Source organism: Phocoena phocoena, chromosome 3 (assembly GCF_963924675.1).
Source record: "Phocoena phocoena chromosome 3, mPhoPho1.1, whole genome shotgun sequence".
Classification (NCBI taxonomy): domain Eukaryota; kingdom Metazoa; phylum Chordata; class Mammalia; order Artiodactyla; family Phocoenidae; genus Phocoena; species Phocoena phocoena.
Window position 1 is genome coordinate 71,282,433 of NC_089221.1, and position 24,482 is coordinate 71,306,914.

The window sequence follows — 24,482 nt, forward strand, 5'->3', positions numbered from 1 at the left end:
ACAAAGGTTTTACCATGATAAAAACCCAAAACCGTACTAGCTTTGCAAATACAATAAATGGTAAATTACAGATAAGGTATAAGGGTAAAGATAGACAGCGATTGTTTACAGAAAGTGACTCATCACAATCAAAATTGTGCTTCTTCTCATTAAATCATCTTCAAAAAATTCTCAGATTATCCCTTTGCTATCTTGCCACCACTTTATATGAATTCAGTAGTGGGAACAAGAGATGACTGGCATCCATTTTCAAGTGATTCTGTTCTTTTCATGTTCTTATAAAACTATTGTCAGAACTGCTATAAATAGCCAAGGCTTCTGCTGGTACTTTAGCTAACTTTATCTTCAGCATTAGAAAATCACTTTTTCTTTCTTGCTGAGGCAAATTGCAGGTAAAGAATTAATATGGCTATTTTTTCATATTTTCACATAATGACCCTTTCCCACCCACAGGTAAGTTATTGATAAAGAGTTTTGAAATGACAAAGAACATTTGTGACATTTGCATATTTTGTACATATCAACTTATAAGGATGGGTTGTAAGAATGGGATCAAATTTATGGCGAGGAAAATAATTTTCTGTTTTTCCCCCTATGTGTGAATGTGTGTGTGTGTGTGTGTGTGTGTGTGTGTGTGTTCAGGGATGATTTTCTGTTTTTCCTCTGCATAAATGTTTTTCTTTCATGTTCCATGGATACCTGGAGTAGTGGGATATATGAAATGATTGATTTTTTTGTTTGATTTAGTATATAAAACGTTAGTACAAGGCAGGCTAGCATCCTATATGGATAGAAACAAAGGTGCATTGTGGTCTAATTGTGGATTTCAGATCAAGTTAAGAAAAATATAGCCTAGTTAGTAAGGTCTCTTGGCTTTTGCCACCCAGCGGCAGCCTTTTGCAATGAGAAACACATAGCAACTATGCAAGAAAAAGAAAAAACTGGATAAGAAATGTCCTACACCTGATATAGCAGTGTCAATCTTACTGTCTATCTTCTTTGCTGTGTATGTCAATGTGTATGACTGGAGATGAATCGACAGATCTTCACATTCCAAGAGAAAATCATTCCTAGACTGAAATCTCTTTTAAACAATATATATCAACTTTCTTTTATGGCACTCACTTTTTAAAGGGTCTGAAAATTAATCCCTTATAGACGAATATTAGACAAGAGTCATCATTATTTTTTGAAAATTAAAAAAAAAGGGACATAGAGAGGTTCTTTAATGGGATTTCTTGAAATGGCTATTAAATCTCTTTATTGAAGAAAAAATAGATGACATACATGCTTTATGCAGAAGTGACATTTGGGGGTCCTGACACACCGGGATTGTTCAACAGTCCTATATTGCTGACAAGATTGTTAAGGGTCAGGTAAAATAATTAAAAACGGATGACGAAGCAACTATCCCTTTACCTGCTTCCTTCTTATCTAGCACCCAGTCTTTCACATTTTTCTTCTGTGGGAATTTATAACTCATGCATAGAGTAAACTCCATATCACTTGTTTCTAGGGCTATATTGGCGGGACATGTGCCCCAACACAGCTCTCTCTTCTGGGCATATTTCTTAAAAGCGTTATCAAATTCTAGGCTGAAAACCAACCATATCATTTAGGATATGGGCAAGTTTAGGGTATGCACTTACTGAATTCCAAGATGCTTGGTGAAATGGTGAGATCAGAAAGGGGCCCTGCATTTGATAAAAATGCAAACACAAAACCAAAAAAAATAGCATGAAAGAAACTAATTAGTATATACAATGGATGTCAGTTGACCCAATTGATTGCTAATGGGTTAAAAACAATTTAGGGTGTTGCAACGTGATATGTTCTAATCCCACAGGTTATCCTTTTGACAGCTGACCTTGAACTTATAAAATGTATGCAGAGTAAAAGAAAACAGAAAGAAAATAGTTACTCAAATGTGCGACTGCACAAGTATGCCCCCCTCCCGCTATTAGGATAACAAAACTTCTGCTATTACCGTAATATTATATATATTAGAAAGCTATACACAAGCATGTTAATTTCACAGATTTTTTAAAAGATTCTTAATATTTTATATAATTAGAAATACACATTTCAAAAACAAAACTTCTACAAAGAGAAAACAGTTATCTTGGTTAGCAAAGCATGGAGTTCTTCATGGCTTAGGGTAGTGCTTTCTATACAAAAAGTCCTTTTTGGTTTTTTTACAGGACCGTTTAAAATAGTAGCGAAGCTATCAAGGGGGGAAAAAAACACATTTTGGCTTAGGTAAACTACAAAAAGCCACAAATGCTTTGCAAACTCTGTCTTACCTTTTATATGAAAATAAGCAAAATGTAATGTACATATTTTTATATTTTTATTTAATAAGAGATGCAGACCCAGATTTATTTATTTATTTAATTAAATACGTTAGCCCTCAAACTCCACATTTTTAAAAATAGGTATGGTCCTCTTTTAATGGTCGTCGATCCTTTCTCATGAGTGCCATACACCAAGGATGTGCCTGCAGGTTTGTGAGCGATCTCGGGGTGGGTGTTAGGTGACCTGATGTGTTCCTAACATTTAACCGTGGCCACCCTTTGCCGGGTCTGTCCAAGACATCTATACACTTTTCTATATGTTGCATAACAGCTGCTCTCTCTTTCAGTAAAGATCTGCCGCTTTTGGCAAATGTTTCCTTTTGTCTATTTACATGTAAATAACGTTGAACCTGCAACATGACACTATCTATTGTAACATACATTTTGCAAAGGAGCACAACAGTGAAAAGAAGTTAGCCTTAAAATCTATTTTGTACAAGTGTTCTGTTGTACAACTCAAGTGCTAAGCTTATCTCAGCATTTCTGTTTATCTTTATACTGTATCACTGAGGCAATTTAAAAGTACTTTTACAAAACAGAGTACCTGACTTTTTTTTTTTCCACACACAGCACATATAATGCATATCGACCCCCCTTCCCCATTAAGGTATAGCACACACACACACTGCAAGAAAAAAAAAAAAACTATTAAGTAATAATCTGATCATGTTGCCCATCCTTCAGAGAGTCGCATGCGCTTGACTGAGGGACTTTCCCTTTCGTCCGGCGAAGGTCTGGTGAGTCCAATGGGGGAGTGGAATTCGTTCCGGTGATCCTCTCGGTCGCTGCCATCGTACGAACTGCTACAGCTGCTCAAGCTGTCAACAGGAGATCTCCCCGCCTCGTGGCGCGTGTGTTGTGGGTATCTCGAAGGGGTGGTGGTACGGTCTCTAGGAGGAGAAACAGGTTCTGACTTGATGTTGAGGCTTTGAGTAGAAGGCAGGGAGAGATTTGAACTCTGAGATAAATGAGTGCTAGTGCAAGCTCTGTAGGAGGAAAGGAAACCCAGTTACAGATGGAGGAGGCCTGGAGCCCCCAGGAACTCACAATTACATTAAAACATCAGCTTAAAGATTTGCATCGACAACAGAGCATGCCCAGAGGAGAGCGTGTTTGAAAGCACCTGGGGGCGTCGCCTTCTTAGAGCAATTGGGATGCTTTTGTTGATTTGCCCCGTAATAATTCCAGCATTTAACTAGTCCAGGCCTCATGAATCATACCTCTAGTCTCTCACAGCCTCCCTAAATGTACGGGTTACCGGTTCAGGAAGATTTTTAACGAGACACGCTGGAAAAAGCATTTTCTATGTCCATGGAATTTCTCCCTAGGCTAGTTCCAAAATGTAATCCAAGACTTAACAATAGGGCTTAACAATACAGGGTTTAGGTTCTGAATTAGACTTCTTTGATTTACTAATGCCTGTGTTTGAAAATTATTGTAGAGGGCTTATTATGGATATAAATGTTTCCCTGAATTTAATATGCATATTAAGTTGTAGAGTCTTCAGAGAAAGTGAAGAGAGTTCAAATTTCAAATAAATAGAATCCATAAAATGCTACCTATAACCGTTTCTGATGAAAAGCTTAGGATGGGGAAAGATGGGGAAGGAAAATTTAAGTATTGGCTTAAAAACACTTAAGACTTCCTATCCCACTAAAACTGAGAAAGAATTTGACTTTCTTCATCCTTTCTCAGTTACATGGGATGAAAATACTGTTTTTTTCCCCACGATTACCTCAATATTATTATAGCTAGTCTCTCCCTGCTGGGATACTAAGACCACTCCTCTAATTTATCATTGTCATTAGTTGATGAATCTGGATTTGCCTAAGGAAAGGTTGTTGTAAAAAAGGATCTAGTGTGATTTTACTGGGTTTATAACCCTTAATCCTCATTTAATTCCAGGATAGCATAACTTGCCCTTCTTCCAAGGTATGGGAGAATTTAGATACTTGGAAGTTCTGGAGGGAAAAGCATTAAGCTCTTAGGTGTAGCTAGCAATCACAATGACTTTGATGAGGATAAACCATAGTAATATTGCTGACATCAATTTTAAGACGCTTGTACTGTTCTTACATTCTGAGTGCACTGACATCCACGGCTAGAGTCAGTGTTACTTGTCCATATTGTCAAGAGGGAACAGATATCTCTTTTACTGAGGAGAGTCACAGTAAAGAATCATCCATACAGACACACCCACTTTAAACAGGAAAGCAAACCCACCTACTCATGTATGTGATTATGTTACTTTCCAATGGAGAGAATTAGATAGTATTAAAAATGTCACTGTAAGCAGTGAGAAAATGGGCATGTATTTCAGAGGAAAAAGTGGAGTAATTTGGGGCTGGGCTTTTGGAAGATGCAATTCAGGTTCAAGATACATAGAGATAACAAAATTAGAAATGAGTTTATCTCTGAGTGATGTTTTATACAAAAGCACCACCTACTGGCAAAGAATTACTTTCCTTCTCTTATTAATAGATGAGCTAATGTAGAGAATAACGTAAGGGAGAATTGTTTGTTTCCCTAATAAGGCTTTCTTTCTCTCTCTTTTATGATCTTACAGAATCAAAGCAGTCTTAGCATTTATATCAAGATACTACACATTGAGTGTATATAATTTTCAATCACCTGTTTATACTTTTATTTGTTTTTATTTTACATTGTATATTAGTACACTAATTTTCTAAGACTTTTAATTAAATACTCTTTAAATCAAAAAGGTATTGAAATGAGGAGGGGAACACCTGTATTTCAAAAGGATCCATAATAGTGGACTATTTTATCTTGGTTCAGAGTTACTTAATGATTCATTTTGATGTCACAGGAAATCATCTTTTGATTTCCGGAAGAAAGAATTTTCCTGGCTCTGGATAAGAAAAACTATTTCACTAAAATTTAATTAAATGCTTCTACTATGAACCACACAACTGTTTAATAATGAATGTCAATTAGGGGTCTGAAAATAAAGTGGCATATCAATAAGTACCTTTGCCTGCCCTTTGACATTTAGATTCAGAGGCAGGGTGACATGGAACATTAGACAAAAAAATTTGGTGAGTTGAACCAGTATAAGCAGTTAATCTGCATAAACTGAGCAAAAAATAAAAAATCAAAATGCTGTTTCTTTAATACAGCTTTTGGAAGCTGCTTTTTCTACTTATTCACTCCATTTCCCAAAGTCAGCTGGCTTGTACAGATTTTGCTATATCTCTTCCCCACAAAAGATACAACACTCATTTGTTTATCCTTTCCTACAAACAAATAGGCTAGTCCCTGAGATAAGATAAACTTAGTTGGTGGCATTTCATTTGACAGTGAAAGCGTTCATGAAGCATTTTGAGTAGTTCTGGGGACACTAAATCCACAGTAATGCATTGTAAGTGATATCTTAGATTCAGCTTCATTATACTGTGCTATGGGATTCAAAAGAGAATGAAGTTTAATTGGCTAGTCTCCATTATCAAAGATGTATGCTCTTGAAAAAGGAGCATTAACAGCACTTCGCTGTATATATACTAGATTCAGATATAAGCATGTTGGTCTAATTGTTCTTGAGAACAAAATTTTTACAGACACAGATAATTGTGAGATACTTCCTATGTGAGGAGGTACATGGGGAGACAGAAGCCAGATATGCACGTTCCCATATCCAGTCCTGCCGCAAGCTCCCAGCTACTACAGATGCCTTCCTTCCAGCTGGGGAAACACCGACCTTCCCCATATTGTTGAGAAATGAAACATGACTGGGTAGCTTTATTCAAATTTCTTCCTGCCCCCGCCTGGAAATTAGACTATCAAACTATATGTAACCTAACCTTTTAAAAATCATCTTTACTTAAAAGTCATCTCTCAGTATGTACTGAATACCCACATCAACAAGGATGATGATGGAAATGCTTCTAGCAAATAGGTTGTCTTTTTTTTAGGTGGTAGGAGAAAAATACCAAAAAATTTGAGGGTCATTTTCTCAAATATTAGTATTCGAATGACTTTTGCTGACCCTCGATGGCAAGTTCCTTCTGCCAGTCTGCTCTGCCCCCTACATAGGTCAGTTTATGCTGGTTATCTAACTTGCTTAGATAAAATCAGATACTAGATAGTGCTAACAGTATAGCTTTAAGGACTTAAAGGTATTTCTATGAACAAAATATGAAGAGCTCTTTCATACTTCTTTAATTTTGAGAAAGAATTGTGGCAACCCTCTTGGGCTGCGAGGAATTACTACTTAGGTGGGCTGAAAGGTATTTTACTCTGCTTTGAACACTGTATCTATCCGAAAGAATGTGAGTCCACCACACAAGCATTTGGGACTACTTTGGCCTGCAAAAATATCAGTTTTTAAAAACTGATTTACATTGTAAGGAATAAAGGCAGCTCATGTAATTTATTTTACAAAAATATTACAACTTGGGATTTTCTTTTTCTTTTTAATATTTAATCGTGTGAGCATAGGCTAGCTCATTTGAAGGAATCTCCTTTTGAAAACTACTGTGTGTGTGTGTGTGTGTGTGTGTGTGTGTGTGTGAGAGAGAGAGAGAGAGAGAGAGACAGAGAGAGACAGAGAAAGAGAGAGAGAGGGAAAGAGGAAGGAAGGAAGGAAGGAAGGGAGGAAGGGAGGGAGGGAGGGAGGAAGGAAGGAAGGAGGGAAGGAAAGAAGGAGGGAAAGAAGGCAGGCAGGCAGGCAGGCTAAAATTAGAAGGCCTGGAAGGGGTATCTATTTGAGGGATAAGGGAAGTGATTAAGTGCAATAAAAACACATAACTCAGAGTCAACTCATGCACCATGAGAATTGGTGTTGAAAGAAACTGGAATTAAACAAAATGCTTCATCCTTGGCTGTTGTAATTCAGTTCCTCTCTAGTCCAGGGCTGTCACTTCTTTCTCATTTACTGAAGCCTCTATTAAAGGCAGCAGAGAATTTTGTTCTTCCCATGTAATAGAAGAGAATTTAAAAATTGTAGTGTAGTTAAAATACGTAAATACATGTGTTTTCTTTGTAAAAATGCAAATTATTGGGTGTTACTGAAAAGAAAGCCATAGTCGGAGAAAATAATATGGCTTTTGACATTAATAATTTCTAGGGAAAGTCAGTACTATAATGGATGAATTTTGTGAAAAATGAGAAGTAAACAGCTACCTTTATTTTTGACAAGAGGCACGAACAGTGGATTCACTGCCGAACCACAGAAGTACAATGCCACGTGTATGTATTTTAAGATTGCCTGGTTGATACGATGTAGTTAGTGATAACTGCCTGAAAAAGTTATTGCCATAAATGTCTATTTGGATAGTTAACATTTCTGGTTAAATTTAAATGTTATTCTAAATAGAGACATTCTGTTGCTGTTCAACATATAACATATCTTCAAAGTTAATCTTTCAAGAAAGCAGAGCAACAGTGTCAAGTGAATTTCTTTTATTTTTTTACATGAGAGGTTAGAGTTTCAACAATAGTGATTAGTGAGCAAAATGCATATAAGCAAATAGTAAATGGGTGAAGACTCCACAACCAGAGCAGTAATCTATGTGAAATCAATTCCACGTGAAAGCTAGTGGGGCTGGAGCGGAGTAAGAGAGAAGTTGTGATAGTAATCAGTGATTTTTATTCTAATCAGAGTTTTATTCTCATTATCTCCTTAGAATATGAACATAGAATTAGCTAACGATTTTAACCAACATCTCAGCAGAAAAGTAAAAGTGGGGTAGGCATACCCCACTTTTCTAAAATATAAGTATAAAAATATAAAAATGGTTTGTCTTTAATATTTTATATCCTCCTAGTAATTTCTTTTGAAGATTAATTGAAGTTTTGGAGTTATTAAACTGAAAGTCATGTCTTTGGTTCATGTTTTAAACTTAAAAATGGTTTTACAAGTAGTATTATTTGTGAATTCTGGGCCTTTTAAGATTTGAACTTTCCTATTGATAAATGACAGGAGTTATTTCTATAATAAAGACATATCTCAAAAGTACCACAAGGGGGCAGAAATAGACATCTTCTGACGTCAGAAAACAACAAAAATTATTTTTATACCCAAATTTAGATAATTAGTGTATGTATGCACATATACATACATTTAAATTCATATATCTATGAATATACAACTATATTATGAGTACATTATAAATATATGAAGTTTGTATATCAGTGGAACAGCTGACCCTCTGAGTATTAGGCTAACTATGTTCATTACATTAGGCATGAACTATGTAGTTTATGCTAAGTGAAAAGGATTCTCAAATATCTCAAAAATTTAAAAAACTAATAACTATAAATGTTTTCTTATGTCCCACATGAACTATGTGAAAACTTAACTGAAGAAAAACTTATCATTGACAGAAGTAGAAACAAATATAGCCTAAAACAACTGGGAAATAACATACCCTATCATCACAGAGCTCTCCCTCCTCATAAAGAAGAAGGAAAGTAATATTTAAGCTACCTGAAAGGTATTAAACTTCCAGATTTTGATAAAGTAGAATTTTACATCCTCTAGAGGAACATTAGAGCACACAGTTAGAGACTGCCATTTGTCATTTAACAATGCATTCTAAAAGTGTATTATGAAAGAAGTAATATTGCTTACCCCAGTTGACTGAGGGCGGATGGCGGCATATTATGGAGGTGTTGTTGTTGCCAGCCAGTTACTGAGCCAAGATGAAGAGCGCTGGCGGTGTTAAACCCAGACAGAGACGACAGGTCTGCGCTACTCAGAGAGTACTCTAGAGAAGAGAATAAGAGAGTCAGGGAACATATTCAATTTTTAAAATATTCTATTAGTATTATTTAATGATTGTTATACTTTTTTTTTATTTGCAGAAGGGAGGGAGATAAAACATTAGGGACAACTTTAATTTAAAAGAGATATACTATATACCAAAAATTAAGTATTCTGTGAAAACTTCAATGTAATACCGCCTGCAATTCTAGTTTATTAGAACTACAATCTGGTATCACAAGTAGGTACATAGTATTTGATGACCTAGAAATGTTTTTTAAACAACCTTGAGAAAGTGAGCTTTCTATTACATCAAAAAAACAATAGCTCATTTTCTTGAAATTGTTCTTATATATTGAATTCAGGTTGGGTTAATAAAACTTTTGCTCACTAAGAAAGAAACATGTGGATATTCACTTTGTCTTAGTAATGAATAGGTAATGGTATAGTGCTCTGGACTCCACAGGTATTAAATAAAGCTTCCTAGCAGACTAAAGAGTAATATCTTTTTCATCTTGCTTTTTTAATAAAAAGTATTTAATGTACTATTTGAACATGGCAAACTACTCACCGTTACCATATGTTGTTGAAATGGCTGATGGATATCCTCCCATCCCTTGTCCTGGTAAAGTAGGAGTTGCTACGGAAACCACTGGGGTAGCCAACGACTGAGCGGACTGGGAGTTATTTATCCTTTGATTCTTTTAAAGTAAATAAAAAGATATTACTTATAGAATTTTTTAAGAGTTAAAAATACTAGATTTCAGTATTAGTGTTGCACATAAAGAGAACTTGGTACAAATCTCATGAAATTAATCATTTAACATGTGTCTCTATGAACTCTGCCAACCCTATCATTTACAATCCTTCAAGAGACCAGTTGTTGCCATAGTAACCCATTACATCAGTATCTCCTAGGCAACTGAACTAGTAACAAGTACCATAGCTTTATTATGGGTAAAAACAGACTATGTTGAAAACTGATGAAATATGTATACTGTACTTCTATTGTTTCAGTTTTTATTCAAATGCAAATTAAAAAAAATTAAAATCAACCATGGTGGTTTTTATGCTCAGTTCTATACACACCAGAGCAGATGGGTAGCGGGTTCATGCTATATTTTGACCAGCAGGTGGTGCTCTGACCACTTTTTTTCAGATTCGTCTAACCTTCCCTCAAACTAGATGGCAAAGCAGCTAACATATATTTAATTCCTTAGAGCAAGGAGATTAAAAATTCATATAAATTTAAATATCTTGAGAATTTAATTCTTAGAAAAATAAGCATATTCATGGTTTTAAATAACTAAGGATATTTTTGTTTGTTACAATTTTACTATAAATTAAATCCTAAAATAAATTGAAAACATGGCCTTTACTTACAGAGGTTGACACAGAAAAATAGATAACCTGATATCTCACCTATGAGTGATACTTGAAATGAATGGCATTTAAATATAATCAATATTGACACACACTAACTCCTGAAATCTTTCCATTTTACTACTGCTTCCTCTCCACCTAACAGTCACTTTGGATTTCTCCTTGCACGTGCCATTGAAGAGAAGCACCCTCACCACTTACCAAAAGCAGGTCGACATCCTCAGACTGAGAGCATGTGGAAGGAGTTTTATTAATTAGTGTCTGTAAATATTTATAATTGGGCAAAATCTTTTCAACAAAAGGAGAAGCATCTTCTGATAGAGACAACAGTTTGAACAGTTTTAAAACTCAGACTCTAAAGATAACTCCTTACAAAGACATTCTTTGTTTTCTTTAATGAGCTGTTTGTTTCAAACATGAAGACAATCTATCCAGTTTTCAGCACAGGTCAGTGTCTCAACGTTCATTATTTCACCACCACATTTTGAGGGAAAAAAAAAAAGATTGTACTTTGAAACCCCACTTGCTGGAGGAGGGGGGAAACCGCACCTGGCTGCCAGTGAGAGACCTGACGGATGGCTCACAAGAAACCCTGGGAAAGCCTCAGTTTTAAGGGACTGGGAATAAATCTGCTGATAGAGACAGCCTGCCATGCATGGCCCACACTGCTTGGCTGTGGCCCTGTGGGAGGTTTTATTTATCCAGCCTTTTCCGAAGGGAATGTTGCACATTATGTGAATTTTTGGGGGCTGATATTCAAAATTAATCTGCACTGTGCCATAATAAACTAATCAGCTTGCAGGACTGTTTTACCCTGAAGCTTGCCACAGAGCAGAGAAAGAAAAAAAAAATGTGTTTGCAGAATGATCTAAATCTGTCTACTGAATCTTGGTTTTAAATGTTCTCGCTCTTAAGCAAAGCTAATTTGGAGAACGCGGATGTAAGTCTCTTTGTTGCTGAATGTGGTCCCACAATATTATCTTCACCTTCGTCCTGCAGACCCAGGAGAAAGAAAAATGATAGCTTCCAGGGATACTATTTATATTTCATATTTATTTATTCTTATAAGTGCCACAACTGTTTTTTGATGTAAAATAAAAATATAACCTTTGTTCTCAAAATGCCTAGAATTTTAAGACAATTTGTTTTTGAGAGGTAACTACTGTCATAAAATGCATATTTGGAAAGATGAATTGAGGCAGTGCATAGGCATGTGATACATTAAACATTATCATTGCAATACACCTAAGAAAAGAATTGCTAACGAACGGGAGAAAGTTCATTTAGGAATTTTGAGAAAGATTTTTCATTGTCAGTACCTTAAGGACATACTTATTTAGTTCAATACTGTAAAAATCTGTTATGAAATACCTCATTCTGTGAGTGTGTTTCTACCATTGGTCAAATCAAATCATATGTGTCATAAGCAGAGTACTAGGTAATGATTTTTTTCTAATTATAAATTGGAGGCCTTAAAAGGAAATGTTTTCTTTGCCCCAGAACACCAGCCCTATAGTGGAGTTTTTTTGGATGTTGGTTCTTTTTTTTCCACGGAAAAGGGAAAATGCACACTAGTTACCAGAAATAATAGCTAAATCCAACAGGGCCCCAGCAATAGCACTGACGCGTTAATTTTCTGGGAGCATGTGAGTAATTCATAAAGTCAGACAAATATACAAATAGCAAAACATACAAAACAGCAACATTTATTTAAAATGTAATTTCACATTACCACTGATGGCATCGTATTCTTGCTGCCTGGTGGAATAAGAACTCGGAGATCTGGTTTACGGTTATTCATCCCTAAATTCATGGGGGGAGGAGATTTTGCTTGCATATTCTTGTTCAAGTTACCAGGTGAGACCAGCAGACCTGGTGAGTTTCGGGGATTGCCATACCCGTTCCCTGTTAACACAAAACAATGAGAGCACTGAGGAAAAGAAAAAAATCTAGACTCAAAAATGTTTCTAGAGAATACACTACATGAGATTAAGAATAAAGGATTAACAGGGTGAGACAATAACGTACACTGAAAGTTCACAGGATGACTGACAGCCTCCACATCAGGAACCCAATCAGTTATTTAACATTCCTCTGAAGGAAGATTAAAAACTCTTAATGAGAAGAGACCTAATAGATAGCAACTTGCCCAGACACCAGCATATACTTTTATGCTATTAAAAAAATTTTGGGGGCTCCCCTGGTGGTGCAGTGGTTGAGAATCTGCCTGCCAATGCAGGAGACACTGGTTTGAGCCCTGGTCTGGGAAGATCCCACATGCCGCGGAGCAACTAGAGCCTGTGCGCCACAACTACTGAGCCTGCGTGTCTGTGCTCCGCGACAAGAGAGGTCGCGATAGTGAGAGGCCCGCGCACCGCGATGAAGAGTGGTCCCTGCTTGCCGCAACTAGAGAAAGCCCTCACACAGAAACGAAGACCCAACACAGCCAAAAATAAATAAATTCATTAATTAAAAAAAAAAAATTTGGGAAGAAAGTCAGTCAGTCGTTCACGGTCTAAGAAAAGCACTGAATTGGGCCTGCACTTTAATTGACTAGCTCGGTGGAGGCCTGGCCGGCATGACTCACTCTTTTGGTTCAGCGATTTGGGTTTTATTTTGTGTATCTGTGTGTCCTTAAGTGAAGAAAGGGCATACCAGCAAGACTATAATTTCTAGAACACGCAGGAGGTGTAGCAGCCTCTCACACGCTTTGCTATTCAGTTCCCCTTGTCTTTGAGCGATTCCTCCCTATGGCTTTCTTCCATCTGGTTTGCTCTCCTCACGAAGCTCAGTGTACGAACCTGAAGCCCTGCTTTCTTGCTCATACAGAACTTCAAAAAGCGGGACTCCTTCTCAGGAGCCGAAATGAGGGGATGATGCCTCCACTAAAGTGCTGATGCACAGGGCACAGGAGTAGCCACCGAGTGGCAACCGTCCTGAAAGGGTTTTCTTTGGTCTCTGATACTTAGCCCTCCACTAACAGACAAATGGCTATCTGAAGGTGTCCATTTGTCATAATTCAAAATATACTGTCCCGTGACAGGCAGAGCTGTGGAGGGCGTCGATGCAACCTGAGCTGAACCGGAAAGTCCCCTGCTGGCTTCCTCTACCATCTCTGATTGGAGAATAAGAGAAACCACCTAGGTGATTCAACAACCCGTGCTGGAAACCTACCTAGACAGTTGTTTTCTAAAGCTCTCTAAAGGAGACAGTCAAACCTCGTTGTTACTGTCATCATTATCATTATCGTAAAACACAAGTATCTATTACCCCAGGACGAATGGTACTGTGTGCTACCCAGTGGGGATGCAGAGACAAGCCCCCGGTCCTCAAAGGCCCTGCAGTCCCTTTGTGGCAATCCAATACAGGCACGCGTGAAACATACGCACAAAGACAAGGCAGCCTGGGGTGATGTGCCACAGAGCAGTACAGATTAAGTGCTATTGGGTTCCCAGGAGGGAAGAGATTATCCAAACAAGATTCACGGAAGAGGCAAGAACTGATGTGAGTCTTGAGAAAAGAGAGGAGGTAGTAAGATCTCTGGGCTTGTGACCAGGCACTGGGAAAGGTGCAAGGTGGCATGTGAGCATCCTGGTGAGAAGGCAACCCATGGAAAGAGGGGAGTGTCAGAGACCCTGAAGGAATATGGAGGGTTGGGCTGTGGAACCCACAGAAGTTTAGCCTGTGAATTCCAGGCTAACATGTCTTGGGTTTAAACGGTGGAAATGCAGACCCCTGAAGGTTGCAGAGCAGAGGTAACACAGGCCTTTAAGTGGACAGAGAGACCTACTGGTATTGGGATATTCTGTCATTAGGAAGGCCTGATAGTGTGATCCAGTCTGGAAACTTCTATGATGACCTGAGCTATGATGAGGAATTGGGAAGGCAAAGCCCAGGTATATTTCAGGAGAGATTTATGGGTACATCTTTTGAATTAGAATCTATTTGAGGCACACTGTGGAGAGCACACTGGTTCTTCATACCCCATTCATTTACTTGTCTCATTTTATGCATGAATAAACGGGCTGAATATATAACAAATAACTACAAGATTAAATCTGTCAATTGGATTATGCATAAAATTCTCCCCTTTACTGGAAGAAACCCCCCACAAAATAAAACAAACAACTCCTCCCCCAAAGCGTGTCAAGTATAAAGTAGTTGCTTAAGAAGTGTTGGTTGAATTTGTATGTAAATTACTCTTCTATAATAAAACTTCAAGAAAATTAGCTAAATTCTCTAAAGCCAGCTAAATATGTCAAAAGCCCAAAACATTTTTTTACAGTTAATTTGGATTGTTTTCTGTGGCAAAAGTTATTCTATGAAACAAATGCAATTTACCTTTTTCCACTAGGAGAAACACAAAGGATATGTTCACTTAGAAAAACGCTCGATCAAATGGAATGCTCACAGGAGTCTTATATTTAAGGTGTCTTACTGAATCATTATCGTGACTATGCTAGGGCTTTCGTTTTAATTAATAGATTCCACTGGATAAAAAGGGAGCGAGAAAACCAAGACAAAGTTTGCTCTCTACTTTCCTGTCAGCTGAAGCTCAGACTGACAGACACACTGAATGCCTATGTCACTTATCTATTAAGCCTGCGTGAGATCTGGTTTAAATAAACAATCAAATGGAAAATTAGCTGGGTAATTTCAAAAGAAAGGGGGAAAAAAAGTCAGTTAAGCAGTGCAATGAAGCTTGAACAGATCTGAAGAAACTAAAACCCCGGCGTCGTAGATGCCGATACTGGTTTGCATGGAGGAGTTATTTTGCTAAAAGGAAGTAAAACCACTTTATGAAATGTGTTGTCCTGTGATATGACGAGCACTGGGCCAGTGTGTGAAAATGGAAATGCTGCACGAAGGCTCTGAGAAAAGCTCTTTTTTTTTTAAATTAAAAAAAACAAACATCTTCTACAGTAAACTGAGAAATTCCAAGAATGCCTACCCCTTTTTGCCCACATTTTAAACAATGATTTGGGGCAGCAGTCGGGGGGGGGGGAAAAAAAGCAAACATATATTATAGTTTTTCACCCAATAAATGCCTCAAAACTTAAAAAATTGATTGGAAAAGCATTCTATTTTTCCCCTTGGAATATTTCCTGTTGTTTGGAAATTATGCCATTCTCGAAGATTAGTCACATATTTTAAGGTGTTTACATATGGAAGGTAAAATATTTTGAACCACGATGACACTTCTTAGATTCCTATTTTTAGAGCATAAAGTTATTTTTGAGAACAAATACATTCTACCTTTTACCGGTGGGTTTCTGCTGTTTTTAGCGTATTGTGCCAGCTAGCATTTTGGAGCCGTATAATAACCATTTCTGTTTCCAGCCACCAAGTTGTTATTCTTTTGGCATAATATAGATTCAGGAATGTGAGGCTGTGGATCCTAAACCAGTGCTAGAGAAACCTATCATTTGAAAATCAGTGATGAATACATTCGTGTGGTTTACTGCTAAGAAGAGCCTGCATTTAAACTGGCTCGGAAGCCGCAGCCGCCTCCCCACTCAGGACGCTTTGGCCTTGGTTGAGGCTGCTGTCCTACCTTAAGATAAATCCTCCCAAAAGAACAGTCTCTTTCAAAGTCAGGGGTCGGGAGGGGGGAACCGCCACCCTTCAATAACCTTCTGAGATACAGATTCCACCTTCCTTCATGTTTTAAAATTACCCTCCGCCTGGGACCATTATCAATTTGGATGTGACTGCATGCAGATGTCACATTCCCCTGACCACTTAAAAGCCCCCAAATTATAAAGCATGAGTGAATGGATTTCCTGATTATAGATTATAAGAAAACGAAGAACAGACCAACTTTAGAGTTCGTTTGTTTTATCGTTTCGTTTGATTAAAAATATTGTTTCACAGAAAACAATTTAAGCGTTCATGATATAATTTGCATAAAGGATAATAGCATCTACGTCTCTTGGTTACAAGTTTCTAAACACTCATACTAAAACTACTGTAAATACACAAAACTTCAAATGTGGTGTTAGGAGAAAAAAATTTTTTTCTTTCCAGTTAACTTGAAAACACTTGCTGCTTTTTCTTTTCTTTTTTTTTTTTAAATTGACTCCTATTTTAAGAAGTTGTAAATTCAAAGAACATATTCCTGGCTTAAGATGTTGTGAGGAGGACATTTTGCCTTGTCTCACAGAGCTCAATTGAGTATGTAGCTCTCTTTGAGCCCGAAGTTCTGAAACTTTCTCTTATTGGGATGTTTAGACGTTATGAGTCTTTTCACGTCACTTTTTTTTTTTTCTCTCCTGGACTTTCAATTATAAATACAAGAATATAAATCTAATAAGCACAAAACAGAAACTAGTCCTCACGGAGCAAATTTTTTCGTTGGCACGATCTGTTTTTGGAGTCTCTCAAGTCGCCATCTTTGACTATTCATTCGTTCCCGCTTCCTCTTCCAACTCCATATCCAATTAGTTTCCAAAGCTTGCTAACTTTTCTTCAAAAATGTCTCCCTCCATTTCCATTGCCACCATCCTAATTTAGGCTTTTGCTGCCATTTGACTAGGTCTTTCCATAACTCCCCGTTTGGGTTCCTGGTCTCTAGTTGAAGGGTTCTTCACCAGGCCTTAAGATGGGCTGCCGGAAGATTGTGAGCTCCTTGAAGCTGTATGCAAATTTTTGTGCATATGTGTTATAATAAACCTAATGTACACTCCCAAGGTTTTCTTTAAAAATCTTTCTCAAGTGTTGCTTCTCTCATGTTCCTTTTTCAGATCATAGTTAACACTAGCGGGTCAGTGCCCTGGCTTGGCTCTCCAAACTGTGCATAGTTTGACCCACTCTGTCTATCTAACCTAATTTCCAGTGGCCACAGCCAAGCTCACCATCCTCTGAATAAGCCTGAGTCTTTGCTCTAGCAGTTCAATAACTGGCAGTGTTTGATTTCCTGTTTAATTCAAATTCATTTTTAAGGATCGGCAAAGGCCCAGTGCTTTCATGATACCTTTCAGTCAACCTCAGCCCACCTTGAACTCACTCTCCTCCAAAATCCTGCATAATTAGAGGCTAATACTACACAGAGCACTAGTCCGTTAAGCGTTTCAAATGCTCACAAAACACATATGCAGATTATGCTGGAAAAATCAGAATTATTCAGGAATGGGACTAAAAGTCAAGTTACGGAGGGAATGTGGGATGAGAACTGAAAACATAATGTGTAACTTGCTAATTTCAAACATCAAGGGTCTCTCCTCTTTATGCTACTTGAGAACATTTTCTATTTTAGATAATGATTACACACTGATGACCAAGTACACCACTGAGACAAACTGTTTATCAACCATATAATATAAAAGTCAGAAAATCATGCAAGTGCCCACCTACTAAATTTGTTAATAGAGAGTTAATTAAAGCTTCGTTTTCACCTATTGCACCTGTTAATCATTTTGAAGCACATTACCTTAGCTAACTGCAAGCAGTAGACTCAAAGTAGAAATTTTCCCTAATGAAAAAAACTCTGAGATGCTGGATCTTTTCTTCTACACTGTCAAGTGTTTACTGCCATAGGTTGTCTCTATATCAAGATGAATTTCAATAATAATTTACTCATACAGACCTTTCTACCAAAAGACGGGCAGCATGATATCCTAGGAAAAAGAATGGTAGAAGGGTGGCAATTAAGAGTGCACAGGATTTTATTAGGTGGTTCAGAGAGAGACTTCCTGGAGAGAGGGAATTCATGACAGATCTCAGAGTCACGACTGCATTCGAGAAGGATAAGTATTCCTATGAAGGTGAAATATAGATCATTTCAGAGGATGCAGTTTTCAGAAGCTGAAAAAGTAGGCTAAGCTAACACAAGCCTGTCAGATCATGTTAACTTTCTACTGTAGACTTTATAATAAACTTTTACTAAACTTTATACCATAGAAAATGAACAGCCAAAGTCGTTTGTGAGTAGGAAGGGGCGTTGTTAGCTGTGTATTGGGAAAACAGCAATAGTGGCAGTAGAAAGGATACATTACAGAGTTACGGTTATAAGGAAGCTAGTTAGGACACATCTGCCAGGGAACACATGAGGAATGAGGTATGAATGAGGCAGCAGAGTCAGGAACATTTACAAGGCAGATGGGCCTCGAGGACAAAGGAGGATTAAGTAGATAAATCCAGTTCCTAGTCATGAGGTCTCCATTAGAGTTCCTTCAACTATACTGAGCCTTGGTTTTCACACGCTAAGTAATGATTTCATCAGTGTGAGAGAAGTATAAAAGTCATCTGAATCAGAGACTCCCACCTACTCTCCCAAGGCAGCTGACCAACACGACCATGCAATATTAGCAACAGCAAGCATTTTATATAGTACTAATTACCAATAGTATCAACAACAGCAAGCACGCATCTGAAGTACCCAGAACAGTACAGGCACCTATGCAATGTGTTTTGTTATTATACCTGGATATAAAACACCTTTAATCCTCAAAACAACCCTGTGAGGTGCTAAGAGTATCCCTGTGTTACACAAAGAGAAAACTGAAGAACAGAGAGGTCCAGTAACTTGCCCAGCGTCAAACAGCTATCAGCTGGCTGAGCCATGGTTTGAATCCAGCAGTGTGTCCAGAGTCCATGCTCTGAAGCACAACACGGCCCTGCTCCTGGGAATTGGTCATACTCTGAGATTTTGAAAACCCTTCTCTGTCAAACGTCATCCTAAAATTACAGGAACACCAAGGAAGAGAGGAAACAAAGGGTGAGACCAGGGACATGAGACTCAAAGGGCCTCCTAAGTCAGCAGTGATGTGGAACATGGTCAACCTGGGCATCAAAAATAGCAATTCTGGTTCAAAAGACACTGGACTTACATAAGGGGCACAGAATGGTGATGTTCCAAACCATATTTCTAGTCTCCTTCTGGATAAATAAATATTTACAAATAGGAAATATTGGGTTTAGCTACAGTAAATGCCAGAGCAGCTGTTTAACTTTCAGCGTGCTATTTTGAGTGGATGATTAAGTATGCTTTTAAAGGTAGATTTTGTAATACTTTAGTCAATAATCTTCTCCTCTGTAATAGAGGGTGAAGATGTTTACCCGCCTACTGTCTATTTAAGAGACCAGCTTCATCAGAACCACTCAACATGATAGGGAAGCGCCCAGTATTTTATAGTATCCACTATTAGATATCTGGAAAATAATTTCTCATACACAGGTTATAAAAATTACTTTGTTTAGTAGTTTGTTAATGGTATCTTATTTTTGGGAATTTGGAGCAAACTGCCACAGGAAAACATTAAAGTGAACATACAGCTGAACCTCTGATGTATTGATTTTCGGGGTTTACTTCAGCAAAATTCTTTGCCCACTTAAGGTTTTTTTTTCTTTCAACAGAACAATTTTGAAAATATTTACAGCATACAATCTTGTTAAAATAGAGATGTTACATATATGATAACATTCACTACTATCAATTAATTTTACATTTGACTCTTTAAAAGTTTTAAGGTAAGTTAGTTTCCAATATCAGGACATTGTTTTGTGTCTCAAATAAACCTACGGCTTTTCATGTAATTTTATTTGTACATAGTAAAACTGCTCATACAACCCACTGCTCTACCAGAAGCAACGCACCTAAAATAGTTTTTAGTGGGGAAAAAATTATGACCTTCTAGACTTCAGTCTTATATTCACTTTGCCCTGAATGCCTGAAACGCTATTGAAAGCACTACCAACTATAAGTTATTCAGCTGTTGTAAATCACAATCAGTTTTTTGTTTTTTTGTTTTTTTTTTTCTGAGGGGAAAGGAGATCTTTTTCATGGGATGGCTCTAAGGGAAAAGGCAACCACAAAACATTTGGAGGTCAGAAATCTGGGAATGATGAAAATTTCAATATGCCTACTGCAGAATGGGGGCAAATCAGATTTCTGATTCTTATCCAGCTAAAGACTCCTGATTACAGATTCTTAAAAGTAAAATCAAGTCTCCAATCTATCGGGGGGTTTCTCAGGGAAATAATATAATAACGTATAATGTTAGACTAAGAAGAAACTCCTGTGAAACCTCAGTGCCTTTTGTGGTGTATTCTTAGAAAATACCCCAAGAATACACCCGAGCCAAGACTATTCTTGGCTATACCAGTTAGAGGGCAGCAGACGTTCTAAAAAGAGACGTGTCTTTTCTGCTTGACCATGTCACCCTGATGCTGAACCATGCCTTCACGGATTTCCTACTTACCCCACTTGTCCTTGATGTTTCTTAGATGTGTTTTGTTTAGTATCTTTTGTGAAATTAAGTCTATCTGCCAACAAGAACTTTAAACATTCAGCACATACAATGGGCTTTGGATTGTGAGGCAGACGTAAAGAATTTTTACTTATTACTGATTGTTTTCCTAAAGATTGGAGTCTGTGTTATAAAGCAGGTTTGTGTTGGCAGACCACTTTCATTTTTCCTGAAAGTCATGTGGGTCAGGCATTATCATCCCAATTTTTGACAGATGAGGAAACTGAGGTTCCGGGAGTTTCTGAGACTTGTCAGTAAGTGGGAGAGCTCTGATCTAAATCCAGAGCACAAACTGCTTCCACTACATTATTACAAAAGCCAGATGTTTCAGATTTAGAATGCATCCTTGAATTGTTCCTTCTCTTGGAATAAAGGCTCCACTTGCAAATAAGAAAGAAATCGACAATTTGACGTTTCCCATGCACAAAGGCACTCTATCGGTCTGTTCTTAGTACGGACTTACTGAAGGGATAGTTTTTCATTGTACCACAAAAATGATATGGAACCTTGCTATCTTAAAAAAAGTTCCACTTAACAATGAATGATAGATTTATGACTCACTTAATTGTTCACTTCTTGCGATTTGGGGGCTGTCTCTTTACTAAAAAATGAGGGGGTGTCTTCATTATTGACACAATTGTTCATTCTTTCAGTCATTTTTATAAACAAAAATATTGAGACAGTTCAAATTAGAGAGAACATGACAGAAGAGAAAGAATAATTACTTGTGGTTTTAACATTTACACAACTGCTGCAAACACATCAGAAGATGATAATGTTCAAATGAAATGTGTTGCACTGCATCGCACTGCGCTCCCTTTCTGCCTCAGATTTATTAATATCTCCTCTCTACTCCCACCCTTGAGGGTAGGGGCCGCGGCAGGCATCTCTGTGAGGCCTACTAGCGCACTACTCACACCCTGCACATTTAATAAATATTACTGGGACTAGATTAAACTAAGCTTTATTTTCTGCTTAGGAAGTCAAGAATATAGATAATTATAATACTAACAAGAGCCAACATTTATTAGTCTAGGGCAGAAACTGTGCTAGGTGCTGCCTTGTATTGATGATCTCATTTAATTTTCACCAACAATCCTGCAAAATGGGAATTCACAGACTTTCCAAGGGTGATGTCATCTCTAAAGTAACTGGTATATCATGTATTTTTCTTGGTGATTTTATTATTCTGAACATCTGCCTCCAGAATATTTTCCCAAATTACTGCTTGAGCAAAAATTTTGCTCCATGATTTCATAGTTTTCTCTGAGTTGCTTAATACTAAAGGTTTCTTTTCCATGATTGTTATGTAAATTAATGTTATCATGTTTGAATATGTAAATTAACCACAGCTTTAGATTTGCTATTATTACTATATTATAATAACCTAATTTGGCAGGGATTTTTTTCCCCCTGCTCACACTACAAACATGACAAATCCGTTCTTTGCCATAACTAGAGGTTGTAAGTGGAGTCTAAGGTCAAAAAATCATGAAAGGAGGGAACAGTGTTTAGTAAGACAGTTACTAAGTAGATATTAAGTTCAGTTAAAATAACTGAAATGGAGCAATAATAAATAAACCTAGTGAATACTTAGCACCCTATGGACACATCTATAGATGATAAATTGAAACTGTTTAGCCAGGGTTTTGGTACAATATAGTTTCCTTTAGTAGAAAGTTAACTAAAGGAATATATCTGATTTGATCTTTCAAATATGAGACTGTTTCATGACTATACACTCTTAGAATTGAAATTCAAGCAAAAGATTCTATGTAAGTCTAACTAAAATTTAAGACTGGCAAAGGTTTGTCTAAAAACAGCAAATTATACTCTTGGCTGACAGCCTTGAAGCCCCGAAAAGTCCCTGGTAGGTAAAACATTGATTTCCAAGAGGGGTTTTTTTAACCACATCCCTCCGTCAGGATCTACTGTCTATTGATGTACAGTTTCATATCACTAATGATTTTGAAAAGAGCTTTTCCTTCTGTATTATCTCCAAATAAAATCTTATGGCGATGTCAAAAACAGGAAAGAGAGAAACCAACACTGTGCGAGGACAAAGAAAAATGCTAAGAGAAAAAAGACAAACGTTGAGTAAAACTAATATTTTAGGAGGAAATGTTAACTTCTTTAATTAATATTAAAAAGACCAAAGTTTTATTATCAATCACACTCTTAGGTTAAATCAATGGGATATGAGTGAAGAGACCAATTTTCACATTGCTTTGCTGAATATAGTAGAAAGACAGGTGATAAAAAGGAATACAACTTGTGAGGTCAGACATCATGGATATGCAAAAGCTCTAAAATCTGCTGAAACCCTCTCTAGGGAAGTTATAATTTGAAATTTTGTTTTTCCCTCTGGAAATCAAACTCCTTAAGAATTAAGCCAAACCAAAAGGGTTGAAAGCAGATGGTGCCCTGACTTAGCCTGTAACATTCACCTGTCTCCTCTTTGACCTGCCTCTCCCACTTCAATGTTGACCCCTAGAGAATGGTGTCAAGATACTGCTTTACCTATCCTCTTCCAGGTCTTGTACACGGGAAGTTGACACTGATTTTCTTGGCAGTGGCTGATTATCACGTGCTGTAGATTCTCCAACTAGAGGACAGTATTTTTTTTTTTCCTTTTAATAAATCTAGATAACCTTGGTTTGGGTTAAAAATATCATTGTTACTTAATTGCATAGATAATAATAAAGCAATGCTGTTGGATCTTTATTTATGTTTTGGGTGAACGCCCAAGGTAAAACTGCAAATGAGTTCAGAATTTTTATTCAGGACAATTTAAACTAACATAATACTTTAAAAGAATCCAACTATTAATTCAGATTTTTTTCATTGGCTGCTTAACAATTTTTTTAAAAGGAATATAAAATTATATTTTGGGGCTTCCCTGGTGGCGCAGTGGTTGAGAGTCCGCCTGCCAATGCAGGGGACACGGGTTCGTGCCCCGGTCCGGGAAGATCCCACATGCCGCGGAGCGGCTGGGCCCATGAGCCATGGCCGCTGAGCCTGCGCGTCCGGAGCCTGTGCTCTGCAACGGGAGAGGCCACAACAGTGAGAGGCCCGCGTACCACACACACACACAAAAAAAAAAAAAAAAAATTATATTTTGAGACTAACAAAAAAGTTTTCTTATTTGAGAGTAACTAAATGGTATCAATCTCCTTTTCTTGAATATTGCATTCTGAATTTGTGTTTTGTTAGACAACAAAAATATAAACTTGTTAAAGCCAATACTTTTTTTTTTTTTTTTTTTTTTTTTGCGGTAGGCGGGCCTGTCACTGTTGTGGCCTCTCCCGTTGCGGAGCACAGGCTCCGGACGCACAGGCTCAGCGGTCATGGCTCACGGGCCCAGCCGCTCCGCCGCATGTGGGATCTTCCCGGACCAGGGCACGAACCCGTGCCCCCTGCATTGGCAGGTGGACTCTCAACCACTGCGCCACCAGGGAAGCCCAAAGCCAATACTTTTAAACCGAATTTTTAACCACTTCACTGATATTTTAAATTATTGAGCAAGAATTGCAGAAGTCTGTTTGGTTGATAAGAAAGTCAGCCAAGAAATTTTTGATAAGTATTCTCAAAAACAAATACTTGCAAAGCAATAGTACTAGTATAGAATAATTAAACATTGTATGACCTTTTCCTCTTCTCATTTAGTTCTATTTCATAATATGCTAAATTTTTCTTTTCCAATGCTAAATGAATTACAAAAAACTCATGTTAGGAAAGTTTTGTGATTATATGATCATAAAACACTGCATGTAAATG

The 24,482-nt window shown here is 37.5% G+C and overlaps 1 protein-coding gene across 14 annotated transcripts in view; it reads right to left on the bottom strand.

Moving 5' to 3' along the window:
- Nucleotides 1–1,981: 1,981 nt before the first annotated feature.
- The window catches only part of MEF2C (myocyte enhancer factor 2C), a 166,884-nt gene continuing 144,383 nt past the window's right edge, over nucleotides 1,982–24,482 (bottom strand). For 3 of the 14 annotated variants that reach the window (XM_065874019.1, XM_065874010.1, XM_065874013.1), the window contains 4 exons: nucleotides 12,191–12,363; nucleotides 9,647–9,776; nucleotides 8,944–9,079; nucleotides 3,019–3,340 (listed from right to left, as the gene is read on the bottom strand). In XM_065874019.1, coding sequence (XP_065730091.1) covers nucleotides 3,019–3,340; nucleotides 8,944–9,079; nucleotides 9,647–9,776; nucleotides 12,191–12,363 — 761 coding nt within the window. Of the gene's footprint in view, nucleotides 3,341–8,943; nucleotides 9,080–9,646; nucleotides 9,777–10,659; nucleotides 10,684–12,190; nucleotides 12,364–24,482 lie in introns of all 14 variants that reach the window. The other 11 variants (XM_065874018.1, XM_065874012.1, XM_065874023.1 and 8 more) reach the window with 9 other exon arrangements.